The sequence below is a fragment of the Anopheles stephensi genome, chromosome 3 (assembly GCF_013141755.1).
Source record: "Anopheles stephensi strain Indian chromosome 3, UCI_ANSTEP_V1.0, whole genome shotgun sequence".
Lineage (NCBI taxonomy): Eukaryota > Metazoa > Arthropoda > Insecta > Diptera > Culicidae > Anopheles > Anopheles stephensi.
Window position 1 is genome coordinate 17,222,019 of NC_050203.1, and position 21,712 is coordinate 17,243,730.

At 43.3% G+C, this 21,712-nt stretch overlaps 1 protein-coding gene across 29 annotated transcripts in view; it reads right to left on the bottom strand.

The window, feature by feature from the left end:
* Positions 1–21,712, bottom strand: part of LOC118509915 (transient receptor potential cation channel trpm) — a 66,838-nt gene that overhangs the window by 16,926 nt on the left and 28,200 nt on the right. For 19 of the 29 annotated variants that reach the window (XM_036051212.1, XM_036051219.1, XM_036051210.1 and 16 more), the window contains 4 exons: positions 14,939–15,021; positions 4,643–4,805; positions 2,267–2,407; positions 2,091–2,163 (listed from right to left, as the gene is read on the bottom strand). In XM_036051212.1, the coding sequence (XP_035907105.1) occupies positions 2,091–2,163; positions 2,267–2,407; positions 4,643–4,805; positions 14,939–15,021 (460 nt within the window). Of the gene's footprint in view, positions 1–2,090; positions 2,164–2,266; positions 2,408–4,642; positions 4,806–14,938; positions 15,022–18,638; positions 21,552–21,712 lie in introns of those variants that run through there. The other 10 variants (XM_036051196.1, XM_036051204.1, XM_036051201.1 and 7 more) reach the window with 2 other exon arrangements.

The following is a 21,712-nucleotide window of genomic DNA, read 5'->3' on the forward strand; positions in this document are numbered from 1 at the left end:
TATTCAAATATCCACACCAAAACGGTGTGTTGATTTGCTCGGAAGCACTGTCAGCGATAGGATTGTTCCAGTGCTAAGGATGTATAAGCCTCCTCCACAACTGCCTAACATGATCCGACTAAACCGTGGGAAAGGCGTTCACAGTTTGCTTGATAAACCACCCGATAGGTGCACATCATTCCTCACTATCTCATTTCGTCTATTTGGATTAGTTCTCTTCTTATAATCAGTGTGTTAGGGCTGTCGCTTGCTGCCTCTAACCAAAAGCTACAATCATTTAAAATAATGAGATGATGCCGTCCATTCGTCTTGCAGAGAGCCGGTTGCGGTTTTCTGCTGCACGTTCCTTAGCGCCGCCGAACAGTTCGTCAAGCATCGAAACGGAGACCGACAATTCCCAAGACCACGATTTTCACGATGCTCTTCCACCGAACCTTCCGAACCTAATGATATTAACAGATTTTCGCTGCTCTGTGGTTTCCCATTATTACTTTTGCCGAGCTTTTCACATTGCGACTCTAGTGCTCGCTCGTTTCGGAACTACGGAGTGATGAGATTAGGAACTTTGCCGAGCGTAAGATGGGCAGGAAGACAAGAGCTCTTTTTCGTAAAACCTCAATCCGTGTACGACGCACTAAGATGCATGTAAGAAAACTGCCAACGGCGGTTTAAAGTGAGCAAAGCGCATTATAGAATCATAGAATTCCCAACGTGATGTTTGTGTCTTTTTTCATGAAGAAAGAAAATAGTTGACAACTGAGATTTTTTCCCACAAGATTTGTACTAATTTAAGCTTCTCGGGTACATGTTAGTCCTTTGTCCTCACATGAGTCCTACGCTCTCACAAAGAATCTTTACATCGACGGTAATTCAATCGTATTGGATTCGATATCAATCGCAAGACAAAGTTCGCTCCTCAGTCGGTCGAATTTGATGTCTTTGTGTCCCTGGCAGAAAATCTGATCCATTTCCGCTACGTGGTGTTGGTGGAAACCGTTCTTGAGGATTAATTTTCCCGAGCTAAATGAGAGCTGTGGTACTTGGGAATTGGACATGTTACTTGTCACGTGACGGTAATTTTGCAGCTTACAATTATCGGTGGGTTCGCTCCTACAGGCGATAAGGAATTTAATGCGTGATGCTTTGTACGGAGGTTCCGTTTGATAGTCACGTAGCTTTCTTGTCATTATTTTCAATCACGATGCATCATATCGAGGCTATAATGCAACACAATGAATTCATTTGTATTGGCCTTCTGTCTTGTGATCTAGGCCTTCTGTCTTGAGAGAAATCCGTCCAATTAATATGGAAACTCGGAAGGAGAAAGAGAAGTCTGTTATCAGGAAAATCAGGAGCACTTCTAAGAAATACACCTTGTAGCACAACTCATATAGTGTCGTCCAATAGCGTCTCCAATGGAAGAGAGGCCACGTGCATGTGCTAGCAACCATCCGACTTGAACGTTGGAACAAAGGTGATTAACCACCAGAGATAGAGCTGGAGAAAGTTCTCGTTTAATCGAAAATCGGTCTTATTCCAAGAAAATCATCAGTGATTAAGCCTTTTGTTAGAATAAAGACAAACTCCTCAAATTCTTAGTTATAGTCATCATTAAACTTTGTATAGTCCGGTATAGTTGAATCTAGATGTCTGTTCTCTGCAGTGGCCATGTTGTTGATGCAACAAAGTCAACTATTTCACCACTTTCTATAAAATTGTTGTGAACTGTTGTAAACTGGGGCATAACCAACCCCGTGACGTTGCAGCACGTATTCTAATGCTACATGGGCATTTTTCTTTCCAATATTCCACAAAGTGTGTAAGGAATATCAAATGGCGCATTGTAAACAACTCGCCACAGTCTTTCGTCCATAATTCCACATAAAAACAACTTAAACCCGTTCGAAGCTATGCTGACAAACCTTTCCCGTAGCCTTATCGTAAGTCCCGCAGCTCTGTCCTACTAAAAGCATTTTCATACTCCGCATGCCAAACCGTCAATTATGACAAGCTGTCACCGTTGTTTGTCAAGCTTCCGGCGGTCAGAATCGGAAGATGCCCTCGTCCCATCCCATTCGGCGCTTACTCACCCGTATTGGTACCGCCGGTAAATATCCATGCTCCGGTAGTTTTCGCCGCCTTCAGTAAACCTTTCCGAAGCACCTGCAAAACAACGGGGTGGGAGAAAAGGCCAAAGAAACGCCAGATAACAAGCGACGTTTTCCAACGGTGCAAGAATGTTATTTCCGGCTCGCCGAACACTTACCTTTTTCAACTTTGGCTGCAGCTCAAAGTTTGCCTTTCCGCCCTGCACCGTGATGAGTAGCTTCGGCAGCTCGAGATTCCATTCGCGTGTAAACAGCTGCACCAGCAGCTCTGGCCGGGTGTCGTACGATAAGCGCACGTACTGCAAAGTTGAATCGAAAGCATAAGTTTTATGTACGCGAAAGGTCCCCCGCATCATCAGAACATCGGTCGGCCGCTTCATCGTGATCGACTTCGTTAGGAAGGACCTTTTTTTCTATCGCTTGATCGATCCCTCTCAATCCTTCCTTCTCGCAACGGCGTAATACTGTGACGACCCGGATCGAATCAACTACCGCCATGAATCTTGACTATGCGTTTAATTACATGGTGAGGAACAAATTTTCAAACCGAAGCGACAACAGGCATCCAACACGACGAAACTACTGCTCGGGGACGACAACGACTGATTGAAAGTGATGGCACCCATGGCTTACTGTGGCGTGTGTATGGTAGTGTACGGAATAAAACTTTCATCATTAACATCATCTCACAGCACAGTCACACCAGGCGGAAGGAAGGAAAAAAAACCTCCCCCATGCTCTACCGATTGAGTTTACCATCCCGGGAAACTCGCTACACGACGTACTGGAAAGTGTCATGGGAAAAGTTTGTGTACCGCTCGTGTTCATTATGGAAATCGGATTTATTGGTACGCCCGCATAATTGAACCTCAAACAAATCAACGGCGGGCGGCACTGCCAGCGTGCCAGAATTTACATCCACACCAGACGCTCCGGCCGAGCCCGACAAATGAACGGCATGGTAGCGTTTTAATGGGATGAATGAATTCAATTTACGAGTTGAAATCAAAATTTAAGAGGATCGTCACTCTGGAACAGCAGCACATCCCAAAATGGCTGACGGAATCGAGTAATTGTGTAAGTGTACATTAATTGAAAAGGGAGCATTAGTTTACTGCTTCGATGTAAATTGTGGCCACTTAGAGAAATTGTATTTTATAGTAAGTCTTTATCGCTGAACTGCGGAGGAGTTGGACTTCAATTTATTAATTTCAGTCATTGTATTATTTAATCATTATTCAGGGAACTAGAGTTGAATTATTGATAAACTTTTGATCGACTTAAATATGGATTTATACTATAAATGGTTGAATTGCATTACACAGCATTTGACTTAAAGCAAAATGGAGAAAATTACCTGAGTTACTGTCCCTAAGCATCAAATAATGAATTAAAACAGTAGAATGAACTCCACGAGAACCATATTGTAGATACAGATGAATAAATTATAATCGGATTCAGTAAGCCGGTCGAATCCCTCATACATAAGCCAACAGCATCCCTAACGCAATGAGTAAAATTCATCTCAACGATTTCAGAATTAAAGAACGATGAATCCTAACTTCTGCATATAAGTCTCCAAGTATTTCACAAATTGATGCGATCAAACTTTATTTGACGTACATATTTGCACTAGGAGCCTATAAATCGTCCAAAGCTACCAGTAGAGATTCCCAACCGTAATAAATTTCATCGACATTCCACTATTGTGACACGGACACTTGTAGATCCAATATCATACTTCACCAGCTATCCAGTCCTGCTATCTCTACCAAGATCACTTGATCCTCTAGCCTAATCTTAAATCAAGAACGACTCACTTCACCCACTCGAAGCTAATTGAACCAGAAAAAAGGGGCCCGGAACGCTCACCACTGCGAGCAAACTGCTCACATACGCCGCATCTTTATCCCACCGTCTGGGACTAGAACCCACGGATTTTAAATTGTTGCTCAAGCCCTAGGTATCCCAATGATTACGTCCCATCCTGGTGTTGAGTTCTGTTTCGTACATCCATCTTCGTTGCCCCGCGAGCAAAACTCCTGCGCACAGGAGATACAAACCATCCAATTTCCACATTCTAGTCTAAGGTTAATCCTTCCACCATTCCCGCCGGCACATTATTTCTCAGTTATGAAAGGCCGAAAGGGTCAAATGGTGCAGAACGGGTTCGAAGGAATAAGTGGGATCCCCTTCTCTTTCTCTCTCTCTCTCTCTTCCATCTCGTACCCCGTTTGATCCCGAACGGTGAAGAATGCTTCCCTTAACCTCCTCGGGGCAAAGTGGGCCTATACGGTGACACGAATCGTTGTGGGTTAAACTCTTGCGGAAACAAACCGTACAGCCGGGCGAATAAAACGGAATGGAATGAACAAAGGAATAACCGGGTCACGCAAACACACACACACTAAACACAATTGAAAACTAAACGCACACCGCACAAGACGACCGTCTCGGAGGGCTGGTTCGAGTCCTTCGCTTTGAACCCAGGAACCCTTGCTTGGCGTAGCCACCGTGCCCTTTCCCCCACTTACCTGTGCCTTCGTCGGGTGTGCACCACCCTGAAACTCGATCGTGCCGTACGCATCGGTTGGCTGGGCTCTGGTATTTTTCGACGCCTGCCAAGTGTCACCCGGTACGCCCGTTTCGTAGCCCGCCGCAAACTGGTGGGTGCGCCGTTCCTGACCACAGCAGCATCTGCAAGAAAGGCGGGTGGGAATTTGGTGAAAGCAATCGGTTAGTTACGGGGCAGGAATTCAATTATCGACCATCGTCCACAATGTCTTCCCCTTTTTGCTGCAACCCCCGGGGTACCCGGGTAAAAGTAATTAGGCGGTGAATTTGAGCTTGTGCAGACACGAATGCTCCTTTCGGAGGAGCAATATTTGGTGGAAATTGAGCTGTAATTAAAAAAGTGAGGTTTCTAAAATATTGATACCATCGCTTGCTCCGATGGTATGGTGGAGTTAGGTACGAAAGCGACGTTACATTTCAATTATAAGAGGTGTTTTTTTTTTATAAAACAATAATTGGCTCTAATTTTCACCGGGCAGTAGTTTTTGTTATAACCCGCATGGTCTTTATGGGGACTGTAAGACAAGTAGGAAGTAGATATAAGAACTCTTAGAGAGAACATTATTTCTTGTCTGGATGATTTGACCTTTTCCTGCTTAGTTATGAGCAATGGGAGAATATAAATATGATACACTGCATCCGTCCTGGCGATGACTTCCAGTGCAAGGTGGCCCTTTGCTTAACAGGTCCATGGTTGAACCGTATCCACGTCCGAACGTATGATATTCAATCTTCTCTCTCCGTTTGTTTGGAGGATATTTCAGTGTGGCTACACTGGTGGTCAAAATGTCCACTGACACTAACAGAAGCTCTGTATGACTTTCACCATAAACATGAATGAAACAGTATATCCTTATAAAGAGTATTCAACCGGCAACGTGTTGAGCAGTGCAAGCGTAGTGTACAGTCTGTACGAGATATTTGATATTTGCTCAAATGAACTTATTTAAAATGTTGGTTTTTTTTTCCTCATCTATGAAATTCGTAAAAACATCAGCAGTAATTGCATTGAACTTCACCGTGTGTGGATAAATTTTCTCTTTCAACCGTTGAAAATTATAACTCACAGTCCAAAATTCTCCAGTCCGCAAACATTCATCTTCTCTGCTCGTGTAAAGGAGGTATAAACAATTCACGGCATTTTCGGTGTAAGCTAAACTGGGCGCCTCCATTTCGTCCCCGAAAGGATCGGCTGTATTAAGCAATGCAAACACACGGACACACAAATAAATAAAACAGAAGAAAGGGAAATTTATTTCCTACTGTCATTTCGATTCACACATCATAAAAAAGGGGGAATGTCCTTTTTACATCCTTGCAAGCCTCGTCATTTCACCTTGCACTCACACACACGTGCTTTATTTTTATTCCTTTTGCTTTATTTTCCCAAGTCCCGCACACGCACAACCCCGTGGACAGGCTGCCAGTAACAGACCATCCGGATACTGCTAACACATTCACATCCGGAAGGAAGTGAACGTGCGGTGTGAAGCTATTGCGCCCCTTTTTCCCCAGAGGATCGCTGCGGGCGATGCGGCCGGCGCCGGCCACATCGTATCGTTTCAATTAAGGTTGCTATTTCGAGGGATTTTTCTATTATTTCACCACCGGTATGCCGACCCGCTTCGTTCGGGCCAGCTGTCTTCTCCCGGCTGTACCAGCTGTACAGCTGGCCTCGGAAACGTTCAATACTATTTTTATGGCAATGAACCCAACTCAAATACTTTCGGCCTCATCATCGTCATCCCAGTCTCCCAGCGAGCGGGAAGCGAACGGACACGGCATGCCTGGAAAATCATGCTGACCGCATCAAATGTGGCACTTTTATGAGACACCTTGCCTTGTTGGGGAAGGCCAAGCGTACGAAGGAACGAAAAATATGCCATCGATCAATCGATTCCGAAGAAAACTGGTGGGAAATATTCCATACGAAGAAACGGGGCCGTTCAATACCGTCGTGACCGTGAAGGAATGTTTTGTTGAAATTTATGGACGGCGTGCTTTGCTCCCTTGAGGTGAAAGCATTCGTTCCACTGAATGATTTATCAATGGCTCATCAAACTGTAACATAATCACAACAATATCGATATGGTATTGTGTTGTAAAATGAGCCACACTCTCTAAGACGGCATTCCTTAGGAAATAAAGGTAAAAGATTACCTTCTTTACAGCTTTTATGATTGTGGTTCATCCTTAAGAAGTCATGGACTGGCTTCGCTATACCATCTGTCGGAGAGGATCATCAGTGATACCAGGAAAAGACTTCTTGAAAGTCTAGAGCCAACGAAGAAGAAGAGTCTTCAACACCTATTTTAAGTTACTCGCATCCTAGAAAAACAGCTTCTTAGCCACCAACCATCCTTATCCGCGTGCACGTGTGAGTGAAATTTGTGAGACACATTTATCTGACACATTTATAACGAAAGCACCGGCAGCGGGGTGTGTGGCCTCAAAATCCTTCAGCTTATCACCTCCGATAGCCAGCACACATCTGGGCTAAGCTTCCCACGAGCGCCCAAGCTCAAACCTTCGTAAGCCATCGCAGAAGCCTTATTGATTACTTTCTTGACCTTCCCCCGGTGAAGGTGGTGATGCTATCGAGCGCTATTTTCCCCAGCTTTTCCACTCACATCCGCTAAAGACAGAAGGGAAAAAGCCTAGCAGTATTTTTGTCTTTTCTTTTATGCCATTTTAGTCCCTTGCTAAGCTGACGATTGCTTCGGTACAGGCAATTGAACGAGATGATGAAAAGTCACGATAGAAGCTAATGCACATTCATTTATGCTTCCGCTGCGAGGGTGACAGACGAACAAAAAAAACCCACGGAAAAAGGAAGCATAATAGCACAAAAAAAAGGAAAACAAATGGAGGACGTGGGATTAAAGAAAACGTTTCACAAAAAAACACAGTGGCTGCAACTTTATCTACTGCATCGACACCGGGAGCGCTGCTATGAAAAGCTTTTATATTTCGTCCCGAACGATCTTCGACAATCAGTGAGCCACACAGCGGGCGACTGGTGCGAGAAAAAGCGTCTGACACAGAAAAAGGATATACAATGGATAGAAAAACTGCTCGTTCAAAGAGTCTCGAGAAAAAAAAAACTGCTTCAAAATGAGTAGGTGGTTTGGGGGTGTCGGCTAACTTTTTTATTGCCTCCCATCCGCTCCGACCGTAGAAGCTGCTGCGCTTCCGTACTCGGGACGGTTGCGTCTAACCGTCAGCTTTTTCCACGCTTTAACTTGTGGCCAGCTCGAGCGGCGTATCGTGTGTTATCATTTTTATGAGGGAAATTTTTAATGAATTTTAATAGCTCGTCCACGTTGCGTTGCATAGTTGCAGCATAAAGTTTATGTTAAACGACATTCCATCGAGCAGTTCGAGCAACAAAGGAAGCAAAAATCACGCCACCATAAATGTGATAATAGCATAAAATATGACTCAATTTCTGTGCTCAAGCAGTCAAGCGGACTGGGAGCAGGATGAATCTTATCGAACCATATGCATGTTTCACGCTCATCGCATAGATTAACCACGTACGTGTCCTCCCGAGGATCGCTTGAGAGACCCCTCCAGAGAGGCCTCAAGAGAGGCTCCAAAAGGGAAATGATAAGAGTGTTGTGAAGGGTATGCATGTGTGTGCTTCTGCACTTAAAAACTTTCAAATGCTACTCATCCGTGTCCAACTTACATGCACAGGCAATCGAGTTAAGCCTAAGCGGACACTTTACTGTAGCGCGTTTAAAAACCGTAATCCCTTGCTAGGCTGTCTACCGCTGAGACACGTCACACACTCTTAGGGCGAGTGAGAATCGCTAAATCTCTTAAGCGGCTTGTCCTGTTGAAGTTTCAGCTTTGTTACGAAATAATGTCAAACACAACACTCCTTCTTCCCCATGTGGTTCTTTTCTTTCGTTGAGCTTTGCTTACGGGTTCACTATTTGTCTGCTGTTTGTCTGAGACTGAGCTTGAGGTTTTTCTCCTTCAGCTTGAAGTTCGTTAATCAGAAGAAGCATCCCGGGAATGAAGTATATTTTCTTGTACCCTTGTTCAACTATCTTACCCGTACTGCTCACAAAGTAGTGAATGGTGTAGTAAAGGTGAAAAATCCATCCAGCTTTTCCAGCCACTGCTACCACGGGTTTTGTGTCAGCAAATGTTTTTCAGACTCCTTTGAAGAATCGTCCGAATCCATTTGTCTAAAATCCCTTCCAGCTTTAAGTTCCATCTACGGTGTCCACCATTTCGCACACAGCAACTGGCCCAGGTCACAGATAATCGCGCACCGTAAGCACCGCGAACGTGAAGAAAATAGAAAAGTCTCTCTCTTATTGCTTTACCGCACTCTTCTGCTACTGCTGTTGTTGCCAGAGGAGTAACTTAGCGACAGCTACCGGGCCACACTATGCCACCGAGTGACACATCCATTTGACAGCACCACCAGCTAAACCTGTCCTCAGCCCGAACAACTATAATTACTCCAAAACCAAGGTGCACTCGTGCTACACCGTTTTGCGCGTGCTGTGGTTTGTGGAAAAATGTCAAGAAAACCGCATGCCAACAACGGCGAATGAAAAAAACAAATCCACGATGGAAGCTTAAAAGCTGCTGTAAACCCATTCACACCTGCTGGCGAGAGAATAAAACGGCAGAAACATACACTCACACATACTCATACCCTTTTGCTTTCAAGTTTCAAGCTGAGAAGCTGAGAACCATTTACGACGCACAGCATTTATGCCCCATAGAACCACTTAAACCCCCGTACGTTTGATAATTGAGGAACGAATATTACGGCTGCTGTCCTCGGAAGCCCTCCAACCCGGGACGAAATGTTGATGCATTAATTATTGCGACAATTAGTGCAGTTGCACTGCGGCTAACTGGCGAACACCCGCAAACCGTCGAGCAGTCAGGTTGGGGCTGCAAATTGTTGAGATGTAATTGAAGTCGGTAATGTGTTTGATTGACAAGTGTCTGTTTGCACAAGGGGAAAATAATTAATTCAAACGTCGGCATATCATATCACGGGTACTGTGACGGTGACAATGAACTTGATATTGTAGTTCTAGGAAAGATGAATATCAATTACAATCGAGATCTTTCTAAATAGCTAAACAGTTTCCCCTAATTTTATTTATAAAAACATGAACTTAACGTATTTTTGTATCAAAACCATCTTATGCAACTCATATAGCATTGAACGGTCCTCATAGTATTAATTTTATTCTCCAAAGAAGAATTATCTCTACAATTGCTAACAAAGACTAATTAAAACAAAATTTATTTCAAGATAGATAGGGTGGCATTCCTGAAGTCGTTCAAAACTTCACCTATTTGAGGTGGAAAGCCTGTACCGACAGCAGCATTGATGTTGAGATACGCCCCAAGATGCTGGTTGCCAACCGTCTGAGGCAATTTCTTCACTGAAAATACCTAACACGATGGACGAATCTGAGACATTTTGTATAGTCCTACTACTCTAAATGCACCTGTGAGGTATGAACTCTGTCCAAAACAGACAAGGACAATGGAAGAACCGTTTCAATGACCAGCTGCACGGTGATCTTACCATAGGGCGGCGAATAACACTCGCCAGTCTCCAGTGATCTGGTTATGTCATGAGACTGGCCCCGAACAACCCAGCATGTTTAATCCTTGGAAGCCGCTTTCAAAGACAGCGAAGCCACAAAAGGAGTAAATTGAGATGGCTTTGAAAGGGAGGTTTATTAATGGATTCAATAGGAGCGTCAGTCTCAAAAAGGCTGCGCTGCGATCGAATCTCGTCTGAAACTTCTCTCTTGAAGCTAAATTTACAATTCAGCTGCGGGTGAAATTACGCCGATTTCCAACTTAAATATAATTTTCTCTTAAACATAACCATTAAAACGGTTAGAAGTCATTAAACAAACAATGCATGGGAAAAGCATGGAAGAGCTTTCCCTATAATGCTTCAATATTTCACCCTTCAGGAATATCTACTTGATGTGTGAAAGAACCACCTTAAAAAAATCAACTGCCTTCAACGAAAGGATTTCCAACTTTGCAACAATAATATTTACCAAGTTGTAATTTAGAAAAACAAACTTCAAGCCTAATCCACCCTAATAACAGCTGAAACAATGCTCCTTTTCTCATAAACCATACAGCACTCATATGAATTTTCCCCTTTTTCGCAATCCTTGACGCGTGTAAAAACAAAACACACGCACACAAAAATGGAGGCAAAATCCTCCAAAATAATCCGACGATACGGCCCCCGCGTTCAGTGAAAACTTTTCCCTCTCAATTCATTGCTCCCTGCAGCAACAAAAAAAAACTCAGCGTGTTTTACCACTGTTCGTCAACATGACAGCCCGACATTCCCGGAGTCAGCATCATCAAGGATCGGCGGGGTCCTTGTTTTTTAACTCAAACGATCAACAACCGAGATGTGTGCCTCCAGAAAAAAAACGAAGCAAACTTGAAGGAGTGGAAGAAAAACACAACCGGGGTTGGGGATGAGTTTTTATATTGCTTCTCAAGACGCACTTTAAGAAGGTGGAAAATCTTTCCACCAAGCATAACGTCCCACATTAAAGGTCAAATGGTACGGGAATGTGCTGAAGATAAAGTGTTTTGCCATCGCGAATGGCACCTTTGGCAAATAGTCTGCGCTCCCCAACCCAGGGGGAGTTCCAGACGCAATGAAATGAAACGAAGAGACATCTTTTCTGCATTATCACACGTGCAAAGCAAGTCACAACGCTTAATTGCCCAAAACTTACGTTCACTTACACGCCAAATGTCAACTTCGCTTAACGCTCAACGACTCACCCAGAGCAGGCCCACACTAATGCCTGCCGACAGTTACAAGTTAAATACAGCTACAAACAAATGCGCAATCATAACAATGTGGCATCAACAGTACACACTATCAAGCAAACAAATCTTTCCCGACTGATGGCGGGCATCGCTTGAAAGCTTTCACAAGTGGTCCGTGGAATCTTTTCCATAAACTTTGCGCCAACAACAAAGCCAAAGCACGGGAAAAAGCACAGCCTCCTCCGGTGCCTCATACCTCTCGCACAAGCCTTATCCAGGAAATCCTGTTGATCTTTTTTTTTTCCTGTCTCAAGAATGATATCCGCCAGAGAACTTTGTTCTTTGCTGTCATTTGTTTCGTTTCCCTTGCCGATGCTTGGCTTCGCTGTGCACTTGAACGCTTTCTTACCAAACATCGCCATTTGTTTTTGTAGTTTTTTGCTTCTTCCAAACAGAGTAGAGAATTTGGTTAAAAGCTCACTAGCGCTCGTTGAGTTTGACCCGGCTTGGGTGCTCTTTTTTTAGCGAGCTGTGCCTGTACCGCATTCTCCGAAAGCATTCTTGCCAAGGTGTCACGCACGTGACAAACGAGTTGGATGATGCGGAGGGTTTGTCTGGTCGATTGACTTGTTTGTTGAATGTGGAAATGACGGGTTGATGTTTTTTGATAAGTTGATCCTCCCGTGAGGACTATTATTTTTCTGAAAATAATTTAAGACGTTGTTTCAGGTACGTTGAGCCTTAATTAAAAAAAATGATCGATTAAAGTGTTTGCCCACAAATATTATCAGCTTGTTACTATTTTCCGACAAGGATGAAAAAAATTGAAGTCACTAAGAACCACAAATAAAATGAAAGAATTTAAGCTCCTTGCTGTTCTACTCTGGTGTGCAAATGTCTGTGACCTTTCCATCGCGCGAAGCAAAGTAACCCAACCTGTTGTTTTTCGTACGCATTCATTTCGATGATAATGAAGCACAATATCATTACTACCTTTGATTTCACTTTCAAAGGGAAAGAGGCCATTTAAATATTATTACAAAACGCCCTCCAGCACTCGACGGTGGATGCAAAACGGGAAAGAGCGACTGGAGGCAATCGTTGAAATTGTAAAACCGATTCAATTTCTACTCTCGCGTGCATTAAAATGTTAATTCAAAACGTACTGCAATCGAATACGATCTAAATTCATTCTGCAGCTTACTCACCTCCCAGCACAGTGAACAGCGTGCGAACGAATTAAAATAATCAACCAAATGGAATGGAAACTAGGCAGCATTTTCCACCACCGGTACGCTCTCAATGCTTGCTACTGAAAGCCATTACAACCAAAAGAACTATTTACCCTTAAAGCCGAATCTTTCTCGAAGACGCTAAGAATGTACCTGGCTTCATTAATTGAGGCACCCTTTACATAACATACCACAGAGAAATTTTGCTCCCTCAACCAAAGCCATCTCTCAGCGAAAGGAAGTGCAATCAGAATCGGTGTTCAAACCGTTCATTAAATGCGAACGGAATCCCGTGATGTTGAGGGAAGGATGCGAGAACACGACAATGATGTCTGCCAAATACAGGCATCTTAATGAATAATGGATTGTTCATTAGTCAAATTAAACAGCTACTCTCGGCAATGTTCAAAACTTTCGTCGGAAGAAATTTTTGGCCACGAGCCAAATGGGAGAAGCCGGAAAGAAAAAAAAACCACCATTCGTGCAGGGCGAAAACTCCTTCGCCTTCATGGGGAATCGAACGCTCGGGCTGAACTTTGTTCGATCGTATGTTTCCGTTTGCGCTTGTTGTTGATTCACTTTTAATTATCAGAAAGACGAGCAGATGTAAAACTTTTCTAATGATTTTCGTTTTTTTTTGTTCTGCGCTAACTTTACATTTATCCACACATTTCCATCCGCCGTACAATCTACAAGGCACCAGGCGTCTCCATTATCCTTACCAACGGTCAAACGATGCTTGCGTACTTCTCTCCCGGGGGCTCGTAGTCGATAAATAGCTCACTCTCTTCTAAAAGGCGCATGATAAAGTGGCAAACCATCACGTAAAAGGCAAAAGCTCAGCCGAGATAATATTCCCCTGGGAATGCCTTTTAATACCCTTCATCGACTCTGCTGCAGTGTTGAAACCGTGCAGCGTTTCAAATCATCCATCAATTGCTCAACCACTCTGTAAGCGTACGGTCACTTTTGTTTGTCAAAACGGCTGACTAAAAAAGCCAACTTTACAGTTTTTTGGACGCAGGACGTCCTATTTCAATTTTGTCGGTCGTCCTCTCGGAACGTATATTGCACCATCCCGACCTGGCTAATGGGCAATCATTGACGGCCGCACATATTTTCCCCGGGGTGCTATATTTCACGCCATTTATTACCGATGATAATCGTGCTGATTCAATTCCAAAGTCCGAAAGGTAAGAGCGATACAACGATGGTGGACGGTTTATTGGGAAATGATTACTTACTCAAGGGAAATTCCGTTCCGTAATTTATTTTCCTTTTTTTCGTATTTGAACCGTTCGACAACCTGGCGCTTTTGATGTTGGGAAAATATAAAGCAATTGGAAAGATCGCCAGACGGAAACAGAAAAAAAACTCTCTTTCTCACACTCGTAAAACCGACAAGCACCTTAACCATTCAATCTTATCTCCTTTTCCGAACGGCAGTACTGAAAGCAATCCAGTTGCAATCTTTATGACGCATAAACCGTACCATAATTAAAACACGAAAATTACTGTCCTACCATGGTTCTTTTCTTTCCCTTCCGACAGCTTATTCAACCGATTGGAACAAATCCTACCCCGAAATGCACTTACTGCTGCTGCTACTCCCCTGCTGGTAGCGCACCGTTCACAGCAACAACCCCTGCTGCTTCGCTGCTGGGTGGGTGGTTTTTCCCGGCAAAAATTATCGATTTTGCAATAACCGACCTTGCGCTGCTGTGCCAGGACGTTGAGTCAGCAGTCGAGAACAGGCCGAGGTCACGCGACTCACAGCTCTGGGTCACCCACGAGGCCCAGCCAAACGCCAAACGCTGCCCGTCGCGTAAGTAGGTCAAACTCGTAAAAAAAACCTCGCCTGCCGCATTACTCCAACTAGCGTCAGTAGCGTCAGTGCACTTGCCTTCCGTACACCGTTTCTGAAACGGACTACCTTTTGCACGGCACGTACGGTGAAGCGGTTTTTGGCAAATAAATTCTATAATTCCTGGCTGATTGCACCGATCTAATGGACAGCATACAATAATTGGGCAGACTTTTTATTCGCCGTTGGGCAAACGAATTGGCTGGTGTGATTAAATTTGTGAATTTCATTTGAACGTTGGATCTGATCTCTCTGAGAAGATTTCTTCATAACTATCATTTAACTTTAACTTATTTAATATAAATCAAATTTTTATTACAATAAATCTCTTTTATGTGTGATAAATATGTACTTACATGTCTTCATTTCTAGGGCTTGGTATGAATTTGATGCACTCCCGTTTTTGAAAATTTGCCTCGATCCAGCTGCGTGCGGTGCGCTACGGTAACCCAACGTCCGTTCAACCGTCGTATGGTGATCAGCAGAAGACATCCGCATCGAAAGAGAAATAAAGCGAGAAAAACACCTTGACGTTAGAAAAATTATATACGCATAGGTTTAGATTACCCTTGGAAGGTTTCAACTGCCCTAAGAAGGGTGAAAAAGCTATAATTTCTTCTGAAAAATGTGACATAATATGAGACAATTTATTTGTACAAGTAGAATTTTCCTGAAAACTTTAGATATTTTTTCATATTTTTCAGGAAGATAACATTTCATCATTATCTGAACTTTGTCTAATCATTCTTGTACTAATCATCTACTCCAGAAGCAGCCTAATTCTAGTGCAAAGAGACTAAAACATGGTAAATAGCAATCGTTTCCCCTTTCAGTGCCTCGTTGTTTTTCATTTTCCCAGCTTCAACTGTTATCACACTCGTTTCTCAAGGCTACTCGATCCTACGGAAAGCTCCAGCGCCAAGGACAGGGCAACCTTAATTGAATCTCTTCTACAATTACTGCATGCGGCGATGCTACGTAGCAACCGTTTATCATCAGTATGCAGCTGCCTCTCGAACGTGCCTATTTACACACACTTTCAGCGACACACATGCTGCAGGACACACTCGTTAGCGATAGTAAGTCCGGGTGGGTGAGATGCTCACCATTCGTACGTGCCCTTCCCGGAAAGCTGGCTCAGCAGTACACGTTACCGGGGACAACCACTGGTCGGACAACCTCAGGTGAGTGTGTCTCTGCATGCGCAAATCGCATGTTTGATTCGTTTTGATGAAACTTATTCAATTACAACATAACACATGCCTTCCCGGCTGAACGAATACAGGTCAGACGAGACATTCTTCCGATCCGAGTTGAGCAGCAGCAGCAGCAGCAGCACCATCAGGGTGCCATTAACTGTATCTGGTATCTGGTGCATCTGCTCCTTCACGATTCTGCAGTGCGTGCGTTCTGCGCGGAAAGTGATGCGAGGCGTGAGCACGAAGCTGGTGCGATCCTTTCCCGGTTGGCGGTTAAGTGCACTGCATAATATATGGCTTTTATTTTGCCATACTCAAAACCATCATGGTGCATGGTGCTTTTCGTTAACCGGTGCAGTAGCAGAAGTGCATAAAATGCTTGCCGATGTTTCGTTTGCTGCGTTACCGAAAACCCGGAAGCAGATGGGGAGCAGACAAACAACAGACCTGCCCCGTGTGGGCTACGTGATGGCGTGCTTGAAGAAGTGAATCCTTGCGAATGCTACTGATGTGCCGAAGTGTGTTTTTCCAATGGTTTGGCCTGTTTTCTTTCTGACATCGTACATCAAGGGAGGATTTTTATTTCACTTTTGATTGATGATATTGCTGTGCAAGAATGCATTACTATGGTGACATTGTAAGCAAACTTTTATTGGACATTGTAGTCAAATACCTTCACTCTTCATACAAAAAACCTAGTGAGATTCCTTCTTTGTCTTATGAAGAAAACTTGTGAACAGCATTGCATTGTGTCGTAAAATAAATCGATCAAACGCAAACAAACTTAATATGTCAATGCATTTTTAAAATTAATTTAAATTGAAAAGGAAAGGGATAAAAATTTGCAACAAGAAACTAGCTAATCAATTTACCTTTTTATTGTGCGATCCCACTTACGCTTTTCAGTGCCAATGTATGGAATGGTACAAATGTAAGCCAATAGTAGTGAATAGACCAGATAACAGACAGAACAAACGCAGTGCAACACTTTTAGATTGATACTGTGGCTTGGGGAACGACTTTAAGCTGAAGAATAACATTTAAATCATGCGGGGATAACATTTAAACATTGCTAACATTACATTTAGATATAAGACGATAATTACACATTAAAAGAAGCAACTGGTGATGTACAACAAAAATTGAATCTTAAACTAATTTATTTAATTCAAAAATTTAAATATTTTTTAGAGAAAAAAAGCCTAATATATACTAATTTGTATTAAATTATGTTAAATTTTGGTATACTTGGCAAAAGACTTAGAAAACTTTTAAACTTTTATATTTTAAGCCTAAGAAAATACTGAAGAGGTTTAAAAATAATTCAAATTATTTCATTTGAATCCATGAGTCATGAGTCAAATAATATCATCGATATCAATTGACAACTTCCAATGAAAATCAACACTCAACCATCAAAACAACAGCCCAAAACCCATACACAAAGCGACATGTTTTACCAGGAATTACACAAATCGTGTAAAGCAACCGTTAACAGCCACGATCAAACCATATTACGGGATTATGTTTTGCCAAATTGACTTCACACTCCGGCCCACATGCGCTCACCCACCGCGATTCCCGACAAACAGAATCCCTTAAAAAAGAGCCATGTCATAATGTGGCAGAGAATGCGCACAGCTCGAACGGCCCGAACCAAATCGAAAGAAATCTGACAAATATAAAATGAAATTATGTTGCCACCGGAGTGTATTTATCGTTGATTGAATCAACTACCGACAGTGGGACGACGGACTAACATCTACCTGACACGTTGGGTGAGAATATTGGGGAAAAAAGCTATTCAAATTTTCCCCCGTCCACAAACACACACATACATTGTACAGTTTAAAACGAAAAATACCATCGAACACAACACGAAAAGCAGGGAGTGAGTGTCGTTACTTTCGTTTCTCGTCATCAACAGCGCTCTGTGTTGGCTAGTACATAACGCTCACAATAACAATCATCGTACAATGGTTGGTTACCCATCCAGTTTTGAGGTTCCCGGGACGTGTTGGGAACTGGATGGTGAAGGCTAAAAATACGATTGTGTTGATCCATTGCTTTGTCGGTTGACACCCGCTCCAGTATTTTTCCCCCGATTTTTTAATCAATTTTCCAATGTCCGTTTTTCACGATCGACACCTGTAGTCGTGGTTCAAATCTCTTGGCTTTCAAATTGATTAAGAAGGACTCTCACGGCTTTTACTACATTTTTTTTTTGTTTACTAACCTAATTCGATTAGTTCTGTTTTGATTGGACAGAGTCCAGTACACAATGCAAGATTGAGCAATTCAAACTTAGTTCATCTTCTTATGATTTGATACTACTAGCAGGTGAGGTCTCGACAGAATTCGATACCCAGTCCAGCCACCGAAGTTCTCATCACAATAAAAATGTCTCTCAAGTCTAACCATTTGCATTGCAAGAGGGAAAATATTTTCATCAAATTCTTTTATCGTCCCCCAAATTTAGCTTCGTTGTTGATTTTTCCTTTTTTCCCTCCTTCTATTTGTACTTTCAAGTTGGAACGGAACTATTTATTTAGCGTAAAGGTAAGCCACCGACATACCATCACGAAGCAGCTACTCCTGCCACTGGCACACGCCAATGAAAGCACGAATATGCAAACAGTTCATGAAAATTAAAGTGAATATTGAATGAAATCATCCCTGGCGAGCTACTCCACACAAAGAAAAAAATCACTTACATCCCACCAGTACGGTACACACGGTCCTGCACTGTCATTTGTTACCGTATTTTTCCTCGATTTTTCTTCACTTCTTTCATTAACATCCCCATTTACATCATCCACTTCCCCCACACCACAAAAACCCCTGACCCGTTCTTTACCTTCACGTGGAAAACCTGGTACAGCGAGGCCACGTTCAGATCGAACGGTTCCACAATCGACGAACGCGACGAGATGGACGAGCTTTCGAAGTAAAGGGATGGCGGTGGTGGCGAAGGCGAGAGCGGTGGCGTTGCCGCCGGATCCGATGATTGCAGTGTGCGAAGCTTTTCGCGCAACACCGGCAACAGGGACGCATGGGTCGGATCGTTCGTCGGCTGGTAGCTTTTCTTCTGCTTGCCTTCCATTTCTGTGTTCACTCGCTTGTGTGTGTGTAGTAGCACTGGCCCCCAAAATTGTAACCACACGATTCGCAATCACAGCACACAGTCACACACGCACATGTATATACAACCGCTCACAGAACGCTCGTCCTTGGCCGCCTTTTGCGAACCGTAGTCATGGCCCCGTAAATGTCCTTTAATGCTGGGAAATGCGCTTTCCCCTTGGTCTGGCGTGTCGGTGCGTTGCGAGACTGTGAACGCAAATTCCCATTATTCCCGGCACCGTGACCAAACGCGATACCAATTTAGATAGGCTGCCCGACCCAAACGAAGAAACAAAAAAGGACATCCACCGGGACGGACACTGCCTATGGAGCTTAATCTACTATCGCCAAAGATAGCACCGACCGGCGGACGGTCGGATGTGTTTAACATTACCCGTCGTAATTACGACTTCATTAAGCGCACGGACGTCGGGACGAAATTCGTCCTAATTTTGGTCTGCTAAACCAGGAAATTCTTCCCCATTTGAGCTGGGAGGATGAGAGTGTGTGTGAGAGAGAGAGAGGAAATCAACCCAATCGCACGACGGGTGATAAATAGATATCGTAAGCAGGAGAATGGTAGCCCACAGGGAGAAATGATTTTCGATAAAATTAACGTTAAAATAAAGATCTAAATTACCCTTAAAGATATATTTATTAACGTGTCCCTATCATTTTAAATCAGGAGTAGAGTGGCGTTGACACGCGAACCTATAGAATAATTGTTACCAATTTCATCTCTCTGGCACAGAAAGGTTTGACACCCCTGATCGTGTGCAAACATTCGCGAGTTTTGCATAGAACTACGTTGCAAGCGATTTGAGATGCAGTTTCACAACTTGGCAACTTAGACATGTGCTGACACGATGTATATTTACGTTAGTAAAGTAAGAGTGTGTGGGAAATTTAAAACCTTCCGAGTATAAATCCATACATAGTTCTAACAGCGAACCTTGCTACAGCGACAGGCAAAATAAAAGAACCACTTTTTTGATAACTGAGCTAGACAAGAATAAAGTTTAAAAATTTAAAAAGATGTTAGCGAAAAAAAAGACAGGCAATCTTTTTTTGTGGCTTCGCATATTTTCATGCTTGCATCTGAATTGGAAAAATTTAATCTAAATCACTTTTTAGATACAATATTAACGTTTCCAAGCTCACCCGGGATAAATTATGCCTTATTTATAATTAAGTTTTAACCAATATGACCAGACCATTCCTACGGAATAAAATGAATCCGCAATTTTTTAAAAACTGCTTTAAATTTTCACTGAAACAATCAACCGATTTAGTGCAGATTTTTACCATAACCTATTTTTTTCTCGCTTTAACTAATTTATTTGGTTTTCTGGTTTGCCCGTCACTGTATAAAATTTGAATTTGTTAACGGGATTTAAGGGATCTAGGATGCCTTAACATTGGCATTGATTTTTGGCATCCATGACATGGGTAAGACGGTCTGGATGAGATATGATACCGTTCGTATGATCGTCTCGTTTTAGCAACTGTCAATGCTACCACTAAACCACCGAGCAATGCCATTACAATTATGTTCCTAGAACAAGATCATCCGACCGCTAATTTAAATCTTAAGCACTCGTTACTCAAAACAATGTACAGGAAACCCTTAACTTCTTGGAACAATGTATGTTCAATTTGTATATTACTCACACTACTTCATCACCAACTTCTTCCCCTTTTTGATGAGTAATTGCTTCTACCCTGCACACGTGTACCACCATCATCTTCATCATCATCAGCAGCAGCATGCTCAACGATCAGATTTAACATTCTATTTTTCGCTGGAAAATGGTTACCCCCTACGTTGCCCACTAATGATGCAAAGCATAAACCTCCCCGTCGGTCGGAAAATAGTTCAATCAAAGCACAAAAAGAACCCAATTTGCTGAGATAGCACGTGCGCGATGATTACTGAGATAATTTATCATCAGCTGGCCGCGACTCGGAACCCCTGTATCGGGTGCTGCTGCTGCTGTAAGGTGGTTGAAAAGCTTGACGACGGTTCGAAGAGAGAAACCCATGGCGCAAGCAGTCACCGTTTACTAGCTCTAATTGGCCTCTCTGTCTCTCTTGCTCGCTATCTCACTCGCCCGTGCTCTTCCTACCATCCATTGCACTTGTGCGCCAGCGATCTGGAGGGAAACGAAACTAGACCGCTAACACTGCTAACTGCCGCCGGGCCCTAGAACCCGGAGTCCCCGGAGGGTTAAGCAGACCATTGCTTGCATTTGCTCAACTTCAGCCCCTAAATACATGCTGGCGTACACACGGGTTCGTTTACACGGGGTACGGTAATGAACATAATTCCAGTAGCATCCACCCTCACCACTGTTTACGCACTTCCTTCTGCCCCTCCTCGCGTGGCTTATCATCATGACAGATTTTATCAACCCGATGGTGGGTTGGGCAACATCAGCTTCTTTTCCGTTTGTGACCATTCCTTTCATCATACGGGGCTTCGGGTTATTTTTGTTGGCTGGTAGAATATTTGCACTTGAGCGATGGCCTCAGGCAGCTGACTGATAGCGGGAGCAAAGGAACCAGGCACAAGGTTAGCTAACCATCAGCAGTTGCTAAAGAAACGGTCACCCGGTAATGCTTGCCCCATGGTGCCGTGGTCGTGCAAAAGTTTTCCTCCCACCCCCCCCCCCCCGCCCTCCACTACCCACTATAATTTTCCCGACGCGCTATTACTTTCTGATGGAATTTCTCAAGTTCCGAACTGAACCAGATCACCAGAAGCGACACTGCAATCAAGTGCAGGCAGTGGTTGCTCTCCAGCAGCTG